The sequence below is a fragment of the Lepidochelys kempii genome, chromosome 1 (genome assembly GCF_965140265.1).
Source record: "Lepidochelys kempii isolate rLepKem1 chromosome 1, rLepKem1.hap2, whole genome shotgun sequence".
NCBI classification, from domain to species: Eukaryota; Metazoa; Chordata; order Testudines; family Cheloniidae; genus Lepidochelys; species Lepidochelys kempii.
In genome coordinates, this window is record NC_133256.1 from 21,739,768 (window position 1) to 21,765,466 (window position 25,699).

At 46.0% G+C, this 25,699-nt stretch overlaps 1 protein-coding gene across 2 annotated transcripts in view; it reads right to left on the bottom strand.

Moving 5' to 3' along the window:
- Nucleotides 1–25,155, bottom strand: part of ME3 (malic enzyme 3) — a 183,756-nt gene extending 158,601 nt beyond the window's left edge. Inside the window, exons 1-2 of one of the 2 annotated variants that reach the window (XM_073336628.1) lie at nt 25,137–25,155; nt 24,141–24,562 (exon numbers count right to left, since the gene is read on the bottom strand). In XM_073336628.1, the coding sequence (XP_073192729.1) occupies nt 24,141–24,311 (171 nt within the window). In that variant the 5' untranslated portion in view covers nt 24,312–24,562; nt 25,137–25,155. Of the gene's footprint in view, nt 1–24,140; nt 24,978–25,136 lie in introns of those variants that run through there. The other variant, XM_073336618.1, reaches the window with a different exon arrangement.
- Between the last annotated feature and the right edge of the window lie 544 nt (nt 25,156–25,699).

Here is a 25,699-nt window from a genome sequence, read left to right on the forward strand (position 1 = left end):
TTATTTATCTTCTCCGTGGGAGAAATCTTAAGAGATGCTGAGCCCCGGCAGTGGGAGTTTGAGGTACTGAGCACCGGAATTGTATTATTCATTGGGCCCTGTGTCTCAGACTCATGTTGCCAAGAATTCCTGCACATCCATACACTGGAAAAAAAATTGCCATAAAAAATAACCAATCCCTCCCTGCACCTAGCCAAAAAAGGATCTAAATTCTTGTTAAAAAACAGATTTCTATTAAGTAGTTAGACATGAATGTCAGTTTATTTTCAAACTAGGCAGCACAATGGAGCTATGACCATTGGCATCAGCTGAGGAGCTGCCCTCATTTCTTAAATATCACTTGCATCTCCCATCTGCCCTCCTTATTTGGTCTGAGGTTTTTTCCTCCAGGGATATTGAAATGGCTGAGAGTCTCCGGTCTCCACAGGTATGTCTCGTGGGAATAACCTGGGGACAAAGCTATGCAATGCAAAACAAGGCTGGTTGAAAACAGCTGACTGCTTATTCAGTGTTATCATAGCATGATTTTGCCCTTCTGCAGAGCGCCATTCCTCCCGGGCTCCCAAGACAGGTTGCAGACATCAGTCCTCCAAAAAGCCACGTGAGGTACGAAAACATTATGCCAGTCTTTACACAGTGCGGTAAACTGAAGCATGGGGATTAAGTTACTTGCTTGAGTGACTAAGGCTGCGTCTACACTACGCACCTTTTAGCGACACAGCTGTGCCTCTACAGCCGTGCTGCTAAAAGGTGCGTAGTGTAGCCGCTGTTTGTCGTTAGGAGAGAGCTCTCCCGCCAACAAAAAACTTCCACTCCCAACAAGCAGTGGTAGCTTTGGCAGCAGGAGAGCTCTCCCGCCGACAAAGCGCTGCTCATACCCGCGCTTTTTGTCAGCAAAGCGTTTGTCGATCGGGGTGTGCTGTTTTCACAGCCCTGAATGACAGAAGTTTTACCAATGAAAGTCCAATGTAGACAAAGCTCGGGTCACACAACAAGACAGTCAAAGCCGGGAAGAGAGTTCCTGCAGCTGCTGACATGTTGCTCTGCTACCTTATCCAAAATGCTATACATATAGACAGTATGTAATATAGTATATGCACGTGCACACCATAGGCGCTGACTCCTTGGGTGCTCTGGGGCTGGAGCACCCACGGGGAAAAAATGGTGGGTGCTGAGCACCCACCGGCAGCCCCCCTACCAGAACCTCCCCCTCCCCTCAGCACCTACCGCCTGCAGTGGATCAGCTGATTCACGGCATCTGGAGGTGCTGGGGAGGAGGGGGCAGAACTGGGCAGGGAAGAGGCGGGGCAGGGGCGGAACAGGGGTGAGAAGAAGCAGGGCAGGGGTGGGGCCTTGGGGAGAAGGGGTGGAGTAGGGGCGGTGCCTGGGCAGAGCCGGGGCGGGGGGAGCACCCCTGGCAGAGTAGAAACTTGGTGCCTACAGTGCACACTATAATATGTCAGAACACATATCCATAAGGCTCCTACACCAAAGAACCTCTCTTTCACCTAAGTATTCTCTTGCCTGTAACCCAGCATTTATATTTAGCTGTTTCAGAACTATACTGTAAGCACTTTGAATTCAGAAGGGACATCATTTTCCTTACAAAATGTGAAATGTAGTCTCTAAGGACCTGATGCAAAGGAAAAGACCCCCATGGTTTCAATGCACTTTGGAAGGGTTTACTGGTAGCAGGCCAGATTTAGAGACTGATCTTGAAACGTCTTGGGAAAATTAAAACCAGCAGTTACCACCCAAGTGACTATTTTATCAAAGAGACTGAAATGTATGCCTCCCACAAGCACACTTGATGGGACACAAAGACATTGAGAAACAAAGTCATTGGCTGTATATTGCTTCCTAGAAGAGCCATAAACATGTTTACCCCACCTGCCCTAGTGTTTACCGTCCTGTGAACTGCTCTAATTATCCCCTACCAACAATGAAGAATTAAAGTCAATTTGTTATTCCCCGCGGAATAGACATTCAAAGATCCTTGCTATACATTATAATCTACAATGCAAACACTGTCATATCTGTAAGTCAAGTGAGATGAACATGTCCCTGGGAAATCCTAATAAATGCCAGAGGGGTTTTCAGCTTTCCAGGAAGTAAGACTGCTGGACTCCCATCTACTTTATTTCTGGCTTCAATGGGAAGCTCATTTTGTAACTGTACTGCAAAGCTGTCAGGCTGCCAGTAGATACGATATTTGACCTTGCACAGCAATCTGAAAGGGGTTTGTGCTAAACAAGATCTAGTTACAGTTGCATCCTCACTGCCAAGGTTTATCTTTAAACCTTAATTAACTTTTAGCAAGTGGACAATCACAGATTACTATGATGGCACTAACCAAAGCCTGATTGCTGCTTTCCTGCACCTTGTTTCTGAAGTATGTGAATTAATTTAATTAGCTTCAGTTGGAAATTGCATGAGCTAGCGAGTTAAATGCACAAAAGCAGGTCACCCTTTGGTAGACCTTCCCAAGTCAGTATGCATGGATCATGAATACATGCTGGCTTCACATTGATAATTTCACTTGACTGATAAAAATTTGCAAAGCCAGGTCTCAAAGGCATTTGTATAATTTCCATAGGCATTGTAGCCTAGAGGATAGAGCACCGGACTGCGACTCAGAAGAACTGGATTCTTGTCCTAGCTCTGCCACTGGCCTGCACCTCTGTGCCTCAGTTTCCCCACTTTACAGATGGGGATAATGATACTAACCTCCTTTGGAAAGTGCGTAAAGATTTACAGACAAAAAGCATCATATAAGAGCTCGGCATTACTCTGGGAGAACTCTACACTGCTGCTAACCTTTCCTGGGCTTTCTAAGAAATATTCCTAACTTTCCTGCAATAACTGCTGTGAAACAATCTGGGTACACTTCCCAGCAGGCCACAGGGCTACTTTCAGTAATGAAAAGCTTCATTTAAATAAAGGCCTCCAAACGTTACAGGAAAAACTTACACTCAGAGGGAGATGGGCAGCATTAGGTAGATGAAGTTAAGGGAGAGGGGGCCACCAAGTAGTTGTCTTTTGGTGTTGTTTTGGCAGTGGCTGTTGAGGAAGCGTGGACCTGCACAATAAGCATCAGTGAGAGTCGGTCACCAGTGCCAAAACACACTTTCACCTACTGAGATTTCAGCTGAAATAAGTAAGATGCTGCAAATGTGGATAGCTATTCCTGTTTCTACCGCAATTCAGTTACAAAGCAAGACTGGGAGGTTTCACACTGCACTCCCCGTAGTTCACACACGGAGCACCAGCAGTGACCCGTCTCAAACTGTGTAGCTCCTTTTACTCAGAGGGGGCCTGAAGTCCACTGAAGTCAATGGAAAGACGCCCAGTGGATAAACCCATGCCGCCTTTTAGAAGGCAGAGTGCTGGAGTGATCTCTGTGCTGCAGCAAACAAAAAATTCCACCAGATTGGGGTCTCTCACAAAGACTGACCAGTAGAAGTTGCTGGCAGTGGCATGTGAAATGAATGGCATCTCACACATCATCTTCTGACACACACTACTGTTAGAGTATGATCAGGGCAGAGCACACCTGAGGTGGCCTCCCACACCCATGAAGCATCTGTGCTACATTCATGCACACCAGTGGAGAGAGGCATGTCTCATGACTCCTCAGTATGTGCCCTGGAGACCCTTCAAAAAGCGAGAATGAATGAATCTCATAATGCTTTTGAGTGGTGGAGTTTACATTCTAATGTGATTTAGCTGACAGGTGTTTATTAAAAAAAAATCTTATGTAAACAGACAACTCATTAGTGATGATACAGTGGCAGACACTTCCAAGTACAAACTATTCTCCCTATTCTGATGGTGAAACCCTCTCTTAGCGTAATATTCACTTACAGAATCACAGAGATTTATTGGAACACTGCAAGTACCAACTCTAGCACATAGGCAGGACTGAACTTCCTGCTGACCCCCCAATTCAGATCAACAGTAACAAACATGACAACAATTTAACACTAAGATAAAAACACAGCACCATCTATCGGAGGAGGTGCTGTCTACACACATCATTACATTTTTATTAATAAACTATGTTTATTACAATAAAGCCTACGGGCCATCCCAGTCTGGGGCTCCATTGTGCTAGGCACTGTGTCAACGCAGAGCAATAGATGGTTCCTACCACAAAGAGCTTTTAATCTAAATAGTCAAGACAGAGGGAGGGAGAAGGGGCCTGACACACAAGCAGGATGGGTAGTTTAGTAGGAGGGGCTTCAGCCAAATAGAAAGGGAAGGAGGGATGAGTGGGACAGGGAGGGGAGAAGGACAGTCCAAAGGAGTGAAGTGTGGAATGAAGCTGAGGTGATAAGACTGAAGACATTCTCTTTCCTTCCCAATCTTCCCTAGAGGAGAGTCCTTCTGAATTCTAAGCCAGTTCTCACTGCCCCAACTCAAAGGATTCAACCTGTAGCAATTCATCATTCTCCCAGCCTTGTTTTTAAAAGAGACCTTATTTTAACCATCCCAATCAATGTGAAATAGGATTTCTTGGCAGACGGTATCAAGGCTTTCACAGTACTCAGGTCCTTGGGGCATCCTCGCAGAATTTCCTTGGCTGAGTGAATCTTACAGCAACGCTTTGACTGTTCCTTTATCATAGTTTTTTCCTGTGGTTTGTCTCTGCAGCAACAGTACACATAAGGCCTTATTTTCAGAAAGAGCAGTGTTGTACCTGTAGTTAGTTGTGGGCATAAATGACAGCATGCAGCCATCTAATTATCTGAATGCTTCCATAGATCTGAGAGTTTGACATGTATGGTACATTCTCTCATTTGCACTGCAAATTGCAAACAAAATTTGCAGTTGCAACACTGCACCCATAACACTTGGGATTGGGCTGAGGCACTTCAAAACAAAACAAAATTAAGTTCATAATGAAACCGTCCTCTAAGTGGGGAAGTTAACAGTTATTTGCTTAGGACTGAATCATGCCAATAATTAAAGGCGCTGACATGTATCTAATGCTGCAGAACATAATGCTGCTTTATCTGAAATATCTGTAATACTTCCCTCGCAAGCCTTGTTATGCAACATAATAAAAACTTAACTGTGTGTTTTACAAATCTGAATACAGTTAATCTGTTTGGATGAGGGAGAGACAGGCTCATCAATTCAGAGTTTAATCCCATGGAGAAAAAGTCTCTGGGCCATATTGCTGATCACTTACCCATAACAAGCATGTTTATTGCAAAACCATCCTCGTTCCACACACAGAATGGGTCAAAAATGTACAGTCAGTATGGGGTGAAGTGGAAAATGGTGCACATACAATATAACAACCATGTTGAGATAGCAACCCTGCTAGGAGTGGTGCCTGAACACTGCAACACATTTGGATCCCTCAAAGATTATACTGCAACACTGGCCGATGCTACATGTGATGGGAACAGAATCCATGATAAGCAGTGCCTTTAATACACCCACCCATCCATCCATCCACCAGCAATACTAAAAAGAGGAAAAACCCTCTGAGAGAGCACTTTCCTCTGTCTCCCAGTTCATTCAATGCTTTATCATATATTAAGTGTGCCCGGAGCCGTGCAAAACAGAGAACAAAATGGTCCCTGTCTTGAAGAATTTACAATCCAAAAGTGTTTGCCATCTGGTTAGGGCATAAACATTCCAGTGTAGTGACTGTCTTCTTATGTTTTGTACTAAGCTAAGCACTCTGTCAATGCTTAAAAATATGATAAATCATCAAGCAATCACTCTTGGTTGGAAATGATGATAAAAATGTTGAGTGCAGCAAATAAAACTGTAGGGTGTAGGTTTGGGCTGGGAGCTAGCAGAACCTCTCACACACACACACACGGCACCTTTCAAAGTACAGAAGGCTTTGCTGTTTCTAACATTCTTAACGAAAAGAAATTACATTGGGGCAACAACATGTCGGCCAAGCATCAAAGATTTAAAAATGAAGCTCGACATCCTCCCAGAAGTGAGGTTTAAAATGGAAAGGGGCTAGCTTATCTTCCCTGTTGAAGAACATTAAGAACGGAGAGCAGATAAGTTTGCTGTTGGGCTAGCTAAGCCTTCTATTGATGTAGGCCACTCACAGAACGAGAGGGCGAGAGCCTTACTGGTATGAAGTGTTTACCGTCCCCAAAGCCTTTCGGCTTGTCTGACCCATTTCTATTCATGGCAGTTCTAAAATTAAGCTCCTCCAAAAGATACAAAGGTCTGAATAAGGAGTTAGAGTTTTAATAATAGCTCCAATAAAATGGAGTAGCAGTCTAAAAAGCTTCAATTTTTCAGCCTGATTTACCTCCTCGGTTTTGCTTGTATTATATTCCTGGCTTCAAAACCCCCAGCTTAGTTAAAACAATCATTTGTCTTTTAGCTCACTGCTCCCTCTACACTGAATAGAGATAGGACAGTCTGTGATCCCAGATCATCTCTAATCACAGCTGCATTGCCAAGGTTTCTCTTGCCCAGGGAACGACAAAGCATTCAGTGAGCCAGTGGGGCATCGAAAAGGTGCATTTCAGCGAGAGAGCTGTGTGCCAGTTTTCCAGAGACTGCAGCTGCCCCAGAGCTACCAGTGGTAGAAGCACCAGTGGAAACAGGGCTCCCGCATTTTCAGCGCTGTTCTAATGCACTGGGCACTGAACCTGCATGGGGCTGAAAATGCCAGATTCCCATCTGCACTAGTGATTACACTGTTGCTAGCACTAGTGCCTCTGAAGAATGGGTACCACATCTTTTAGTATAGAAAAGGCCCAAGAGGTGCAAGTGGGAGAATTTGTCTTAAGGCAAAAATGCCTTCCTTTCGCCAAACCAGGCATAATGTGTTACAGCCCAAGATGGTGAGTCCCTTCCACACCTGAAGGAGCCAATCATCACTAGGCCTCACTTGTAGGAACCAGAGAAAGGAAAAACATACCGCCAAAGCTCAGGAGGACATTAGGCGTTATAAACAGTCAATTGTGTCATTTGCCCCTCTTGGTAACAATAGAAATAACGGTATATTTGATACACAAGTGTATTGTTACACCCAAGGGCTCTATGCTGGCCCTCCTGAAATCAATGGGACTTTTGCCATTGCTTTCAAAGAGATGAGGATTTAGCCCTAAGATTTGGTTCCGCCTCTTTAAACATGCTGCACTTACCTCTCCTCCTTAACCATGACCCTAGATATTGAGGGTCCCGTATACTCCTGGGTATTAGAATAGTCAATATTTTATAAACAGGTAAAAATTCTGCCCTTGGACGTGCTTGTTTCTCCCACTGATATCAAGGAGCCAAGGCAGAACTTGGCCTTACATCCATACACCTCAGCAGGCACAAATTCATTGCTTAAATAACCCCAGTGCCACCTCCCCCAAAACAAGCTGGAACTACTGGACAGTCGGCTACATTCATTGCAGCGTAATGACAACTAATTTACTAGTTCGGCTTGCCCTAGGTATTTCATCCCTTATCAAAGGCAAAGTAAAAAATTTAGCTGAATGATGTTTTAGTCTTCTGCAGATGCTACAATGACAGCTTTTGAGAGGAGATTACTGCTAACTGGGTCTTTGAAAATCTCATCTCCCCCATTATTTTGTTAAAAAAGCAACATTCAGGTTTGGAGTTTGAGAAATGCTGTAAAGGTTTCAGAGTAGCAGCCGTGTTAGTCTGTATCCGCAAAAAGACAAGGAGGACTTGTGGCACCTTAGAGACTAACCAATTTATTTGAGCATAAGCTTTTGTGAGCTACAGCTCACTTCGTCGGATGCATACAGTGGAAAATAAATACAGACTGTATTTTCCACTGAATGCATCCGATGAAGTGAGCTGTAGCTCTCGAAAGCTCATGCTCAAATAAATTGGTTAGTCTCTAAGGTGCCACTAGTATTCCTTTTCTTTTTGTAAAGGTTTAGTAATTTTGCCCTAGTTGGTTCCAAAACAGGAACAAATTAATATCACTGTGAAATCCATGCTGATATTTTTTTAAAAAGAGCTTACATAATTTGACCACATCAGCAAATGAAAGAAAAGCAGAACAGAAACTATGCATGGGGTAATTAAAGCTATCAGGATAAGGGTCAAGTTTAATGTCCAAAGTTGTCCTATTTATGGTTTGTAAACTCATCTTGCATGTTTAAATCCAATCTGCCTTGAGATCAGTAAATCAAAGTCCAAAAGAAATCTAACGTAGACATCCTCTCATCTCAACATTATATTAAATAGTTATGGAAAAACAGGGCAGAGTAGGCAGGAAGCAGAAACAAATGGAAAAATAAGTTGACTTCACATTCTGTAAAATTAAACTTTTTGCTGAAGGCTGCTACATAACTCCTTTTTCCATCATCCCCTGTAACAGATTTAAACTTTTTATGGGCTGTTCCCACTAAAGAACAAACTTTAACACTGTATTTCTATTAGCAAGTAAGTCCCTAGGAATTGCTATCCCAAGGGCACATAGGACTAAGGAGCACTTCTCTCCGTAAGCAAGGACTCTGGGCATCAGGATCTCAATCCAGAGAGGTCCTGAGCACTCAGTAGATCATAGGATCAGGCTCTAGGAAAGTTCAAGGGTGGAATTAGTCAGGTTTCCCATGCCTTCATTCCAACACATTGTTTGTCTTTTCTTTAGAGTTCCCATCTTCTCCTTATGTAGCCCCAGCAGCTCTGAACTTACCCTACCAGCCAAAATGGTGGCAATGTCAGTTAACAGTTTAATGATGCTTTATGGCTGCCTACAAAGGGGGGGTCCAGAGAAATTCAGTTTGCATTCTTTCCATCCAAAACCAAGTCAGAGTTGCACCTGCTTACACCAGAGTTGCATCTGGCCCAGTGAGCGCCAAATCTGTAATGCACAAAGAACAAGACCGCAGAGGTCAATCTCAGATGTGAGTCTGCCACAAACCAATGCAATAGCCCAGCCACTGGATCATCAATTACATCAGTATCTTTAAGAGAGGCACTAATGCATGGCAAATCCAATTACATGTCTAGAACAAAAATAAATAAACAACAGCCCATCCCACCCCCACCTGTGTTCTCAGCATCCACTTGAAAATGAAAGTGTTAAGATTCCAGGTGCATCAAACAGAGACTCACTATTTCCATCAATATTTCCTGCCACTTATCAGTGTAAGTTTTACAGCACATAACTCACAGAAGGTCAATGACAATGTTACACAGTATCTGTAATTACTGTGTGCTACGTATGAAGGGCCAGATCCAGAGCCCATGAGAGGCAATAAAAAAAAAAAAACTCCCATGGTCTTAAACTGGCTTTGGATCAGCTCCTAAGAAAAGAAACTCTACAGGGACTCACCCCACATACGGAATTCATCAGCCCAAAGTCTTCCTTAGACATCATGGATCCATCAAGCTCCCAGTGAAGTCTACTTGTTTGCCACAGACTTCAATGGGAGCAGGCCCTAACAAAAGGCAATGCTGAATGTACTGTAACACACAGCAAGTGATACATTTAAAGTATTATGAAAACAGTTATTGCTGCAATTTTCAAAAAACAGCTCACGTTGTTTTAAATGTGTTTCTCTTTTACACACACACACACGTGAGCTAGATTCAGCCCTGGCATAAACTGATTGAGCTGGGCTTAAAGAGAGCAAACTTTCCTTAAAGAAGAACCATGGGAGGTGGGGTACAAAACATAAGAAGCTGCCAAACTAGGGAACCTCTGTACTTTATGGGGTTTCATTTTTATAGTGTAACTTGCTTTCTAACCTGAGATTTCAATTTAAATTCCAGAGATGGTTTTTGGCCTGAGTTACAATGCGTGTTCATTGTTTTGTTCCAGTTTTAATCTGTATGTGTAAATTTAGTGCCTGTGAAAGTTGCCCAGTGGATACTCCTAGCACCTCTAGTCTTATTTATTTGCAAAGGGCTGACAGTGAGCAAGCTCTTATCTGTCCACAGAACTGGGACAGCACAAGCAGCAGGAGCGCTAGCTTCCCCACACTGGCCTGTCAGAATGATTAAGGCCTAGTCTACGTGTAAAGGTTTTGCCACTATAGCTATACAGGCAAAACCCTCCAAGTGTTGACACAACTTATATCAGCGCAAATGTGCTTTTGCTGGTGTAGCTCATACTGGCTCAGCAAGTGAAATAAGCTATCCCAGCAACAGCTCTTTGTTGATATAAACATATCTGACACGAGGGCTTTTGGTAGCACAGAAACACCGCAAAATCCCACCCTTAACTGACCCTGCTAGACTAGCAACCATTTCTAGTGTAGTCCAGGCCTAAGCCCTGATATACAAACACCACCTTTAGGGGGAGCATGCAGGGCTCTCTCTGACCATTCAGTTCAGTCCCAGTTCTATATTGTTAGGGCATGTTAGGCTCCAAGGCCTAGTGTACATCGGGGATTTGCCCTGACTCCAGCCACTGTTGCTGGCCAGCCACCAGGATGCACACCCTTATTGTAGACAAGTCACGCTGCTATTAGCACTTTGAAATGAGGGTAAGCGGCACCAGTTGGACTCCATGAAAATAAGGGTTAGCGAATATTGCTGCAGAGGGCTGCTGAACATTAGCCACCAAAACCTCATTCTCCACTACCTGATTTAAAAGCCTATAAGCTTTGCATTTTGTAAGTTTCATAGCATTGGTGGATTGAGAATCAAACGCAAAACACAGCACATTCCTCCAGTATTGCAGAGCTTTGCATGAAGAGTCCCTGCAGCCACAAGTGCATTTTCTCCCATTTTCCTGCGTACGCCAGTAACAAAATGCTAGAACGGTGCCTCTTGAAACAGGCTGCTGAGCAAGTATTTGGGGACAGCATGACCACATGTTATTGAAACGTTGACCTTGCTTCCCGCTGTATTAGGAATCGTGCCAGCACATAGAGAGCATCTTTTGTGCTTTGTTCACAGCACCAAAGGACTTCTGAGAATGGATCTGGAACACATCAGAATAAACACAGGCCTGTGAAGCAAAGTATGGATGTAGATACAAATTCTCTGATGTCCGGGGGGAAAAGAGGGGAACAGAAAGGGGGTGTTGACTCAAGAGTTTGTCCCAAGGCATTGCTATATCAATATCCACACCTGTCACTGAGCATAGCTTGGCTTCCTTCACCTTTACAGAACTTTCAGTTAGGGTGCGGACAGTCAAAAGGAATAGAACACCTTCCAGGCGCGACTGCGACAGACCCTGTATGGGTGTGCTAGCGTGGGGGAGAGAATAAGGCACAAGACTATTCCTGTCCCCTTGTGCAGGAACTAATCTCAGTCCTTATGCCCAGAGTGCATGCAACTAACCTCACCAGCTGCACTAGCCTTCCCACAGGCAGACAAGTGGGCAGGGCCACAGCCCTGTCTCCTCCTCTGCACCAGCCAATAGGCCAAGGGGAGCACATCCTGCACCCTGCCAAAGATTGCAGCACAGCTATGCTGGTCTATGCTCCAAGAGTCACTGTGGTTAAGTCAGGTGCTATGAGCTTCTGCTGGAGCAGAGCCCCCTTCCCTCCCCAACTCATGGTGTCAGTTTTCACCATGTCGCAATCACCACCATTCTCCCTTCTACACAGCCCCCGCATTTGTACGGTTTGATACCAGGAACAGACAGCAGAAATGTCCTAATCATCGTGAGGGACACTTGGAGGGCCACCCAGAGTGGGGGGGCAAGTGGGGCAATTTGCCCCAGGCCCCACAGACGGGGGGGGGCAATTTTGGCAGCAGTTCAGTGGCCGGTTTTTTAGTCCCTCTCTTCCTCATCAGTGGCACTTCAGCAGCAGCTCAATTGCTCCGCTTCAGTCTTCTGCGGCAATTCAGCGGTGGGTCCTCCTGTCCTCTTCTTTCTTTGGCAGCACGACTTGGGTTTTTATTTTTTTTTTTTTCTTCACCGCTTGGGGTGGCAAAACTAACTTTTTTTTAAGGAAGGGGCCCCCAAAATTGCTTTGCCCCAGGCCCCCTGAATCCTCTGGGTGGCACTGGACACTTGAAGGAGAGGCAGCCTCTCAAATAATCAGGACCCAACACATTTTGTGCCCTCGAGAGAAAGCACAACCCAAAATCATATATTTCACTCAGAAGTAAAGGTGTGAGCCAGGGCAGATCTCAGAGCACCAGCATTATACCCTCCCTCAGGCCTCACACTCAAGAGGAGAATCCACAGCGTTCATCATCATCTACTTTTCAAGGGTAGCCCCAAGTAGAGAACACTGCAGTGATCTAGCCTGCAAGGGATTATGAGTCAGGTAAGTGTTGTGAAGTCTATAGACAAGGAAGTTTGTACCCTCCTAGCATGCCTTGGTTACACAGAAGAGGTACCAGAAGCTGTTGCCAAGTCAAAGGACAGAAGTGCTTGCAAGCCAAACCCAGCTCGTGCTTTACCCACGAAAGCTTATGCCCAAATAAATCTGTTAGTCTTTAAGGTGCCATCAGACTCCTCATTGTTCTGGGGATACGGACTAACACAGCCCCTCTGATACTTCGTGCTTTACGTCAGTCGCTTGTTCATACTACAAAAAGCAGCATTTTAGATTGCGGTCACCAGTTGCTTCCTACATTCAATATCCTTGACTCGTCTTCTCTGTCCCAAAATGCTAAGATCTGCCCTTAGCAGGAAATATTTGGAACCGAACAAGAAGCCTCCCACTTCATATGCAGGGCCTTGTATAAACAAACAGTGACAAAGCAATGGTGGATCTGGAATATAAGAGATCCCCCAGGATACAGAGACTAACTCATCCTTGCTACTGCCACTGAAGTCAATGGAGTTTCACCCAGGATGAATTTGGCCCAGCATTGCAGAGCTGGAGGAGACATTTGTCTCCATGCCAAATATTAGCAGAGACTAGTTATGCTGTGTGCTGCACTAGCCAGCACTATGGATGATGAATGTATTAGCTCTAGACCAAACAAGGCTTAAAAAGTATAACCTTCCAGGGCGCAGAATGGCTTCAGGTATTGTTTGTTCCCGTCAGGGCAATCTCCTGGGGGCCTGCAGGCTGAGGAATACAGTGATGGAAAAGCACCCATCTGTTTGGCAGCCAGAAGGGGACTCCTTCAACATCAAAAGCACAAGCTCAAAACTCTTCCCATCCTACATCTAGACGACCAAATGAATAGAAAGGATAGAGTCCCCTCGAGCTCGGAGCATAGACACAGAAGCCTACTGTGATTCAGTCTTAGCACCCACCCAGTCTGAGCACCCATCTTATACTATGCTCATCACCTTGATAGCCGGTCACCTCAATGCCTCATTTTGCCCTACACACACCCACTTATTATTCTTGCTATTTTTAGGCTTAACCACTTAAGTGCTGCCTCACCTACTTGGTAGCACCCACATGGCTCCATGTGCACCAGGCTGTGTCGCTGATTCCCAACATTCCAGTGGAACATTCGGGCCAGAAGCACTCAGCCTAACTCTGCACCCAGAGCGTCGATGGAAAAGCTCAAAAGAAGACTCTGGCATTCTAATAATGCACCAGATTCCAGTGGTACATTCCAACGATGATGGAGCAGAAACCAGCAGTGAGGGAATTAATTTCCCTCCCCTTAACTGGGTTCATTCTTAAGTATCCAAACTAGTCAATTTGGTTTTGTATAAGTCCCCAAGGTAGACTGCATGAAAAGTCCAAGAGGGCAATCAGTACAGACAAACTGTAATATATTAGCCAGACATATAAAAGACCTCCTTCTACCCACTGCATCTGCACTGCAGCTGTCAGAAAAGCATGCTGAGTTATCTATTCGAGCGGCGGACAGGAACAATAACGCCAATATTCTGCCATCCTCTAAAATGTACTGACTTCCAGATCGTCACGTCTTTAGTGTTTGCAATGGCAGATCTCCAAAGGAAAACACTGATTTGGCTCAGGAGTGGGCATTTCAGCAAACTACATGAGTAATCCCTAAACTACCAACTGAATAATGCAGAACTTAAGGCAGTTTGGTGCGGGAGGAAAAAATACAATTGATTTTGGAAGCAATAACTTAAGTTCTTGAGCCTCCACAAATGTGTGGTCCAAGAGGGAGCTGGCTGGCTTATGAGTTTACATGTCTTGCAGCTCAATTAGCTGGCTAAATGCATTTGTACCCAGGGAGGGACAGCAGGTGGATTCACAACAGCCCTGGAAAAACTGGGGTGACTAGAACACATTTATGGATCAACGTGGCCATAATGTATAACTGACAATAAGTAACGATCAGTAAATTGTCTTCTTGCTTGAATTGCCCCAGTGGCAAAAGGCCCCCGACAAACCGTAAATGGCACAAGGAAGAGGAGACAGCACCTGGCCATATGACGGTTGTGTATCATGAGACAACTCCGGGGAAGAAAGTAGCAGGAAAAGGTTCCTCAGCCTTCTTAACAGAGTCCAAGATCCCCAGAGAAAAGTCTTTCTGCTCAGCCAGGCACAGGTTACACAGGAGTGCCGGTTCACCTCTAAATTTACCCAGCACCACCTTCTCCCCCTTCAGCTGATCACAGATAAGGCAGTCAGAGGAGCCAGGCCCTTTCCAACCCAATCTGTGCTGGCACTGCATTCTACATCTTTGCCAAATGGTCCTTGCAAGGGGTCACACTGAAGGTACTACTGAAGTCAGTGTCTGTGACACAGATCACGTTTGAATCATAGAATCATAGAATATCAGGGTTGGAAGGGACCTCAGGAGGTCATCTAGTCCAACCCCCTGCTCAAAAGCAGGACCAATCCCCAATTAAATCATCCCAGCCAGGGCTTTGTCAAGCCTGACCTTAAAAACTTCTAAGGAAGGAGATTCCACCACCTCCCTAGGCAACGCATTCCAGTGTTTCACCACCCTCCTAGTGAAAAAGTTTTTCCTAATATCCAACCTAAACCTCCCCCACTGCAACTTGAGACCATTACTCCTTGTCCTGTCCTCTTCCACCACTGAGAATAGTCTAGAACCATCCTCTCTGGAACCACCTCTCAGGTAGTTGAAAGCAGCTATCAAATCCCCCCTCATTCTTCTCTTCCGCAGATTAAACAATCCCAGTTCCCTCAGCCTCTCTTCATAAGTCATGTGTTCTAGACCCCTAATCATTTTTGTTGCCCTTCGCTGGACTCTCTCCAATTTATCCACATCCTTCTTGTAGTGTGGGGCCCAAAACTGGACACAGTACTCCAGAGGAGGCCTCACCAGTGTCAAATAGAGGGGGACGATCACGTCCCTCGATCTGCTCGCTATGCCCCTACTTATACATCCCAAAATGCCATTGGCCTTCTTGGCAACAAGGGCACACTGCTGACTCATATCCAGCTTCTCGTCCACTGTCACCCCTAGGTCCTTTTCTGCAGAACTGCTGCCTAGCCATTCAGTCCTTAGTCTGTAGCTGTGCATTGGGTTCTTCCGTCCTAAGTGCAGGACCCTGCACTTATCCTTATTGAACCTCATCAGATTTCTTTTGGCCCAATCCTCCAATTTGTCTAGGTCCCTCTGTATCCTATCCCTGCCCTCCAGCGTATCGACCACTCCTCCCAGTTTAGTATCATCCGCAAATTTGCTGAGAGTGCAATCCACACCATCCTCCAGATCATTTATGAAGATATTGAACAAAACCGGCCCCAGGACCGACCCCTGGGGCACGCCACTTGACACCGGCTGCCAACTAGACATGGAGCCATTGATCACTACCCGTTGAGCCCGACAATCTAGCCAACTTTCTACCCACCTTATAGTGCATTCATCCAGCCCATACTTCTTTAACTTGCTGACAAGAATACTGTGGGAGACCGTGTCAAAAGCTTTGCTAAAGTCAAGAAACAATACATCCACTGCTTTCCCTTCATCCACAGAACCAGTAATCTCATCATAGAAGGTGATTAGATTAGTCAGGCATGACCTTCCCTTGGTGAATCCATGCTGACTGTTCCTGATCACTTTCCTCTCGTGTAAGTGCTTCAGGATTGATTCTTTGAGGACCTGCTCCATGATTTTTCCGGGGACTGAAGTGAGGCTGACTGGCCTGTAGTTCCCAGGATCCTCCTTCTTCCCTTTTTTAAAGATGGGCACTACATTAGCCTTTTTCCAGTCATCCGGGACTTCTCCCGTTCGCCACGAGTTTTCAAAGATAATGGCCAATGGCTCTGCAATCACAACCGCCAGTTCCTTTAGCACTCTCGGATGCAACTCGTCTGGCCCCATGGACTTGTGCACGTCCAGCTTTTCTAAATTGTACCTAACCACCTCTTTCTCCACAGAGGGCTAGCCATCTATTCCCCATGTTGTGATGCCCAGCGCAGCAGTCTGGGAGCTGACCTTGTTCGTGAAAACAGAGGCAAAAAAAGCATTGAGTACATTAGCTTTTTCCACATCCTCTGTCACTAGGTTGCCTCCCTCATTCAGTAAGGGGCCCACACATTCCTTGGCTTTCTTCTTGTTGCCAACATACCTGAAGAAACCCTTCTTGTTACTCTTAACATCTCTCGCTAGCTGCAGCTCCAGGTGCGATTTGGCCCTCCTAATTTCATTCCTACATGCCCGAGCAATATTTTTATACTCTTCCCTGGTCATATGTCCAACCTTCCACTTCTTGTAAGCTTCTTTTTTATGCTTAAGATCCGCTAGGATTTCACCGTTAAGCCAAGCTGGTCGCCTGCCATATTTACTATTCTTTCGACACATCGGGATGGTTTGTCCCTGTAACCTCAACAGGGATTCCTTGAAATACAGCCAGCTCTCCTGGACTCCTTTCCCCTTCATGTTAGTCCCCCAGGGGATCCTACCCATCCGTTCCCTGAGGGAGTCGAAGTCTGCTTTCCTGAAGTCCAGGGTCCGTATCCTGCTGCTTACCTTTCTTCCCTGTGTCAGGATCCTGAACTCAACCAACTCATGGTCACTGCCTCCCAAGTTCCCATCCACTTTTGCTTCCCCTACTAATTCTTCCCGGTTTGTGAGCAGCAGGTCAAGAAAAGCTCCCCCCCTTGGCTGGCTCCTCTAGCACTTGCACCAGGAAATTGTCCCCTATGCTTTCCAAAAACTTCCTGGATTGTCTATGCACCGCTGTATTGCTTTCCCAGCAGATATCAGGAAAATTAAAGTCACCCATGAGAACCAGGGCATGCGATCTAGTAGCTTCCGCGAGCTGCCGGAAGAAAGCCTCATTCACCTCATCCCCCTGGTCCGGTGGTCTATAGCAGACTCCCACCACTACATCACTCCTGTTGCTCACACTTCTAAACTTAATCCAGAGACACTCAGGTTTTTCTGCAGTTTCGTACCGGAGCTCTGAGCAGTCATACTGCTCCCTTACATACAGTGCTACTCCCCCACCTTTTCTGCCCTGCCTGTCCTTCCTGAACAGTTTATAACCATCCATGACAGTACTCCAGTCATGTGAGTTATCCCACCAAGTCTCTGTTATTCCAATCACGTCATAATTCCTTGACATCACCAGGACCTCCAGTTCTCCCTGCTTGTTTCCAAGGCTTTGTGCATTTGTATATAAGCACTTGAGATAACCTGCTGATCGCCCCTCATTCTCAGTATGAGGCAGGAGCCCTCCCCTCACAGACATTCCTGCCTGTGCTTCCTCCCGGTATCCCGCTTTCCCACTTACCTCAGGGCTTTGGTCTCCTTCCCCCGGTGAACCTAGTTTAAAGCCCTCCTCACTAGGTTAGCCAGCCTGCTCGCAAAGATGTTCTTCCCTCTCTTCGTAAGGTGGAGCCCGTCTCTGCCCAGCACTCCTCCTTCTCGAACACCATCCCATGGTCAAAGAATCCAAAGCCTTCTCTCCGACACCACCTGCGTAGTGTCTTTTCTAGGGATAGGCAGGCCTTACACCAAAGTGATGCAGGAGTTCTGCACATTGGACAATGCCCCTTCTTTGCTGGATACTATAGATGTCATACAACCCCTGGAGAGGATCAAGGACAGAAAAAACCGGGTACAGAGATACAAGACATACTTAATCCATCAGTGAGATAGCTGTTGGCCATCCAGGAGGGAAAGGCGGTGTTTATGACTGCAATGGCTATAAATCCAGAATCCCTATATCCTACCATTTCCTCCCCCAGAGTATTTACCCAGCTCACATTCAGAGTACAAAGCCTCTGCTCTATGTTGGCAGAAAGGGCTTTTGAGTGTTTAATCAGTAGCTCTTCCTGGAGGAGCATCATTTCTATGACTATGGTGTTGATTTTGGATCTGAGTAGTTAGATTCCTCGTGCTCCCTTATTTTCTAAGCCATTTTTCCCACCACCTCTGCTTGTCCCAAATCCTGGGGATTTGGGCACTCTCCAAAGATATCTGAAAACAGACTGCTTTTATACTGCACACACAGGCCTCTAACATGCATAAAGTGATAACGTCAGTATATATATAGTGGGTGCATCAGCTCAGTCATAAGAATAACCATACTGGGTTAGACTACTGGTCCATCTAGCGCAGAATCCTGGCTTCCAACAGTGGCCAGTGCCAGATGCTTCAGAAGGAATGAACAGGGCAATTACTGAGTGGTCCATCCCCAGTCACCCAGTCCCAGCTTCTGGCAGTCAGAGGTTTAGGTACACCTAGAGCATGGGGTTGTGTCCCTGACCATCTTGGCTAATAGCCATTCATAGACCTATACTCCATGAATTTATCTAATCCTTTTTTGGAACCCAGTTATACTTTTGGCCTTCACAACATCCACTGGCAAGGAGTTCCTCAGGTTGGCTGTGTTATGTGAAGAAGCACTTCCTTACGTTTGTTTTAAACCTGGTTCTTATTAATTTCATCAGGTGACCCCTGGTTCTTGTGATATAAAAAGGGGTAAATAACACTTCCCTAGTCACTTTCCATTCATGATTTTATAGCCCTCTCTCATATCCCTGTCAAGTTCTGGGATGGAATCCCAGACCAGTGAGGGGCCCCTTTGCTGGACAATTCAGAGGAATAATAAGGTTTTATTTGCTCCTCAAAATGCATGGCTTATCACTTCAATTCAAACAGCACTGGTTGATTTAGATTAAAAGTAAAACAAGTTATTAAGAAAAGGAGATAGGACTTTTAGTGAGTTCAGGTATAAAGGACAGAGCTAGAAATGGTTACAAGCAAATAAAAGTCAAAAACACTTTCTCGTCCGGGGGTTCTCAAACTGGGGGTTGGGACCCCTCAGGGGGTCGTGAGGTTATTACATGGGGGGAGTCGCAAGCTGTCAACCTCCTCCCCAAACCCTGCTTTGCCTCCAGGGGCCTGTTTGCCGCCTGCCTTAACTTATTTATGATAATGTTAAATATAAAAAAGTGTTTTTAATTTATAAGGGGGGGGGTCACACTCAGAGGCTTGCTATGTGAAAGGGGTCACCAGTACAAAAGTTTGAGAACCGCTGTTCTAGAGACTAAGACTTAACAAAATTACAGACTTGGTTCAAGGTAAGATTCTTACCACTCTTCCTCCAACGAGATGTCTGACCTCACACTGGGTCAGGCTCTCCCACAAAGACGAAGTGCTCAGTACCTTTGTCTTCTTAGGTGAAATATAACTTGGGGTTCTTTGTCTATCCCTTTTATAGTCCAGTGACCCTTTGAAATGGATTCTTCTGAACGTTACCCTCCCCCCACACACACACACAAAATAAAGTGCATTCAAGCTGTGAGGAAGGAGACATGGGATCTGGTCGTGGAAGGAACCATAGTGGTTTCTTTCCCCACTAAAATGCAGAATGATCTGTGCCTGCCCTCTGCAATGCAAATGAATGGCCACTTGACATGTGATTGCTAATTACCTCTGAGGACACCTGTCTGGAGGCACTGGCTGGGAGAAACCTGTTTACCCACTCACGAGATTTGTCCGGTAAAACACATTTTAGTTCCACATTTTCTTCATACTTGTATGGTCCCTGGGGCATTTACTATACACACACCAGGGCAAGAATATTAACGATCAGTGTGTTATTAATTTTCCAATAATACCTTAAATGACACACATCAGATACAGTGTATGATATTAATGAACAGGGATACAATAAACTGGTCAGACCAGTGGAAACACATTAGCAGATACCACTGAGCCCCGCGCTCTCTTGCACTGGGATGCCGTTAGGTTCACATTCCCCCCTTAGTCATTGCTTTTCTAAGCTAAATAGTCCCAGTCTTTTTAATGTCTCCTCATATGGAAGCTCTTCCATACCCCTAATAATTTCTCAAAAAGAAAAGGAGTACTTGTGGCACCTTAGAGACTAACCAATTTATTTGAGCATGAGCTTTCGTGAGCTACAGCTCACTTCATCGGATGCATACCATGGAAACTGCAGCAGACATTATATACACACACAGAGATCATGAAAAAATACCTCCTCCCACCCCACTGTACTGCTGGTAATAGCTTATCTAAAGTGATCATCAAGTTGGGCCATTTCCCTGTTCTCAATCACTCCAAGATCTCTTTCTTGAGTGGTAACAGCTAATTTAGGCCTCATCATTTGAATGTACAGTTGCGATTATGTTTTCCAGTGTGCATTACTTTTTAGTGAGATCCTTTTGTGACTCTTCGAAGTCAGCTTTTGACTTAATTCTCTTGACTAATTTTGTATCATCTTCAAATTTTGCCACCTCACCGTTCATCCCCTTTTCCAGATTATGTATGAATATATTGAACGGGACAGGTCCCAATACAGATCCTCAGGGGACCCCACTACTTACCTTTCTCGATTGTGAGAACTGACCATTTATTCCTATCCTATCCTAGACAGCTTCAACAAATACTTAGAAATAAAATTCTTGGGCTTTGTGGTCTCCCCTGAATATCAGTCAATTCAGGCTACTTTAGGCAAAAGGACAGGTATGAGTTTCAAGTTTAAAAGGCCCTCACAGAGAGCCCAGACAACAGCTCCCTTTGTATTAAATCAATAGAGCTCAAGCCTTTACATTGATTACTAAACTAACTCACTCTCCATGTGACTCTGCTGCAGAGAGACAGTCTTTTGGCCAATTGGGTCCTAAGCCATTAATTTAGATGTCAAACCCCACACCTAAACGTCACTGGGGAGCTATTAGGCTACCATAGCAGCCAATACAGAGTGTAGAGCACCAAGGTGCTCATTAACACGGCTGCTACTCTGAATACTGTGTAGTCTGTATCCGCAAAAAGAACAGGAGTACTTGTGGCACCTTAGAGACTAACAAATTTATTTGAGCATAAGCTTTCGTGAGCTACATCCGATGAAGTGAGCTGTAGCTCACAAAAGCTCATGCTCAAATAAATTTGTTAGTCTCTAAGGTGCCACAAGTACTCCTTTTCTTATTACACAGTATGACACTACATCGCTGCTATCTGAAAATGTAAGAGCATCTGGAAATGACAAATTCACATGAAATTGGCAAATTCACATGAAAATAGCAGACTCAGACCCTCAACCAAAGCAGCAGCTATGATCCTTACCACATACCATTCCATGATCACAGATAAGTTGGATAAACTGCCTGGAACATCCCACCTCAAATGAAGATAGTTTATTCCTTAGTAATTATAATATTCTGTGGTATGTCCAGTAAAGAAATAAAAGCCTATTCTGAATTGCTCAGAAAGAATAAAGTACACAGCTCCAGTTACTGGAGAGCCATACACAGGTTTATATATATAGAGAGAGAGACAGATAAACCATGGACCATAATTAGCAGATCTTCCCTACCTCGCAGTGGTGTTGTAAAGATAAATGCATGAAAGATTGTGAGGCACTCACCTCTTAACCTAACAGGGCCATATAAGTACTTAAGATATGGGCAGAAACATGGAATTTGAAACCAAGGTGTTGCACATTGCAACATATTTCACTGCTGACAGAAGCTCTTCTTCCTCCCTTCCTCTGCATGCATCCAAGTACATTAATTCTTAACAAGAGTCTTCCATAGCCCTCATGGAAGAAAAAAACCCTTCACAGCAAGTTTGATTCTTAAGGAAGTACCCAATGGAAGCTTAGCCATTGACTTCAATGGGAGTAGGATCATGTTCTAAAGCAGGGGTGGCCAACCTGTGGCTCCAGAGCCATGTGCGGCTCTTCAGAAATTAATATGCAGCTCCTTGTATAGGCACCGATTCCGGGGCTTGAGTTACAGGCGTCAACTCTCCAATGTGCCGGGGGGTGCTCACTGCTCAACCTATGGCTCTTCCACAGGCCCTGCCCCACTCCACCCCTTCCCGCCTCCTCCCCTGAGCCTGCAGTGCCCTTCCTGCTCCCCCCTCCCCCTCAAAGCCTCCTGCACGCCACGAAACAGCTGATCAGGAGGTGTGGGGAGGGAGGGGGAGGTGCTGATCGGTGGGGCTGTTGGTGGGTGGGAGGCGCTGGGAACAGGGGGGGAGGGGCGGGAGCTGATGGGGGGCTGCTGACGTATTACTGTAGCTCTTTGGCAATGTACGTTGGTAAATTCTGTCTCCTTCTCAGGCTCAGGTTGGCCACCCCTGTTCTAAAGAAATATCGCGTAGAGATGATATTTACCAGGTGTGCAAACCATGCCAATTTGAAGCAATATCATATTGCATCATACCAACTGATTCACTTTCAAAGGTTAAGGTAATAATTATTCAGTAATAATCAATACATGCAATCTCAGTAGCAACGCCAGATATTTTGCTCTGCATAAAGTACTATTGCACAAGGCTAGATGACAAGATAGCATCTGAACAAAAATTATCTGCAGCGCTTTAGCACTAGCAATTGATCAGTGTTCATGTATAGCTGACAATATTCATAATCTTTTCAGCCTTACAGATTTTGCCATAAAGTGATTGAAAATGACGCAGAAGTCCAGAACCCTAATATATAGATAATCTGCAAAGCTGCACATGCAGAACTGCCTTGAGTTGTAGTGCTCCTATATATTTGGGGATGCAAAATCGTATATATCAAAATAGCACTTGAAGGCCCAAGCCCACTGCACTAGGCACTGTACAAACATTAAAATAAAATATGGTCCCTACCCCTGATAGCTTACAATCCAAGTACAAGATAAGAGATAACAGGTGGATACAACGGACAGCAGGAGTATAAAGTAACAGACAATTTGTCAACTATCTAATCATTGCCAAATTTATGGTAGGCATGATTTCTAATAGAGCTAAAGTATTTTGAATAATTAGTAACAATATTAATGTAACAAATCTGAACCCAATGTTGCTGAAACACACACATTTATATGATTCTCAAATTCAATCTAAAATACTGAGCTGTATGATTCATAGCTAAATTACTTTCAGGTCCTATTTTGGATTCCCTGTGAGTTCTTCCTGAGTAAGGAATGAAGAATAGGCTATCCTGCTATTAAGTTTGTCTATGCTGCAGTTTGAGCAATACTGAGAATCAAGACTTCCTCTTCCACATGGAAAATACTATTCAGGGCATAGAACAGACAGCTATAAACCCATTCAAGAGAAGCTTAAAAACCAAACAAACCCAAACTTGCATGTCTTAATCAAAGAAATAAATGGCTGGTTCTATACCTAACTACCAAGTACTGCGAAATGCATTGCAGTATCCCACCTGTTAGAAATGGTCTTTTTAGGAGCTATCCCGTTTTCCCCCAGCACTAATTGTTGGTTGAATGGAGTTATTTTGGAGAATACACGCTTGACCAGTTAAATGTGCACCTGGCACAAGGGGGCCCCAATCGGGTGTGAGTGTTACCACAATACACACAAAAAGAGAGAAATGGGAGACTGTCCCAGACTGAAAAAGGCAAGTAAGTGCCTGTGGCCCTACCTAGACCAATCAGAAAGTGACCGGTTCTGTGAGGTGACAGGAGGGAAATTTAAACGCACACTGGGGCTGTGTTATTTCACCCAACCGGTGACCCCCCAGTTCTCCAAGGAGAGCTGGAGCCATTCCCGGGCTACCCTCCGGTCATTCTGCCGACAGCTGGGCTCCAGCCCTGTACGCGGCTGGCCCCCACGCACCAATCAAAGCCGCGGCTATAAACGCCGGCTGCAAGGCCGGGCTTTGATTGGTTAATGGCACGCGGGGGGGCCCCGACGTGCTCCGTCCCATAACAACAATATCCAAGCGGCCCCTGGGTCTCTCGCTGGCCGCGTGCCCCGAGCACCCGCTCCGGGGGAGTTTGGCACACGTGCCCCCGCGCACGATCCCAGCCCGTGGGGCCGCTCTGGAGTGTGGATGCGGTGCAATACGCAGGGGGCTCGCCAGGCCAAGCACCCTGCGGCCGGGGCGTGGGGCAGGCTCAGGGCTGGCAAGGCGGGGCACGTACCTTGTTGAGATGGGGGTTCCTGGTGATGTCGTAGCCTCTCTTCTTGGTGGCCTTGGCCGGGGCGCCCTGGGCTTCCCCCGAATGGCAGCCTCTGCTCAGCGGGGGGCTCAGGAGACGCAGCCACTGGCTCGCCCCAGCCACCCGCAGCAGGTGGTTGCAAAGCGGTATCATCGCCTCGGGAGCCCGGCTCCACCTGGTCGGTGCAAGCCCCGGGTAGCGCGGTTAGCGAGGCAGCTCTCCCCAGGTGCCTGCAACGGTGGGGGAGACCTGGGGGCCTGCAGAGATGGGAGGCAATCCGGGGGTGGGGGACTTTACCACCAGCTTTGCCCCAGGGGCGGGTCTGGAGCGGGAGCTGCTGGCTCGCAGGTAGCGCAGGGCTCGGTGCTCGTCACCCAGCAAGTGCCTCAGCCCCTGGAGCGACCCTGCAAAAGCGAAAGCAAACCCAGGAAGCAGATCAAGTAGCAGCTGCGGCGAAGGCAGCACCTCCTCCCAGCCGCCCCCCCCCCCGGACCCGTCAAGGCTCAGGTGCTCGGGGAGAGGGAGGGCGATCCTGGCAGCCGCTTCTCCACGGTCACCGGCCTGCTCCCCTGCGCTGGGAGGGACAGAGGAGGTTGGTCCGGATGGAGAGCAGCCTCCCCAGGGCCACCAGAACAATCACAGCGGGCTCTGTCTTCCCTCCCCAAATCTAGCCCCAGGCAGCAGGAGTCTGCGCCTCCCTTCTCCTCCAGCCAGCTGGCAAAGCGGAGAGAGCCTGGAGTACCGGGGCTAGGTTCATTCCCCCTGCGCCGCCCGGCCGGGAACCGGACTGATGGAGCTACCCCCATCCCTTCTCTGCATCCCCTGAGCCAGCAGCAGGGAGAGAACATGCCGGTAATGGAGCTAGATTCCCCCTCTCCTCCCCCAAGGCCGCAGCAGAGAGACCGAGGGGCTGCGGAGGTTCAGATGCTCCCAAGCTGGCAACAAGGACTTAGGGTGCAGGAGCTCTACAGGCCCCACCGTCAAAACAAATAGATCTAGGGGGCCTGGAGGTGTGATCCCTGCAGAGCCGCACAGCACTGCTGTGCTCACTCCCCCTCTCATCAGAGAGTGCTTCTGGGACACGCCACTGGTGGCATATTGCGCCAGTTACATACCCAGCAAATAGACAGAGGACACATAGAGGCTTAGATATGTGGATACTTTTTATTCAGTACTCAAAGTACATTCACCTGCAAAAAACCCAGCACAGTTGTCCAAATGTTTTGAATATTAACATTTGAGAGACATACCTGGTCTGTTAAAGGTGTAGAGTGATATTGCACTCAATAAAGTCACTAGAAATGACACAAGTGTTTTCATGAGACTTCCTGTATGATGCCCTGTTAAACAGAACGATCTGAGGACTATATTCCTGTATAATGTCTCTTTAAACAAAAGCTACCTGTGGCAATGATTGTTTTGTTTCTGATATTTACATGGGAAGGATTTGTAAACTTATTAAAACTTCCAAAAAATAAAGAAAACCCCAATAACAAGAAAATAAAGTGTCATATTAAGTAGGGCCAAATTAGTGAGACATT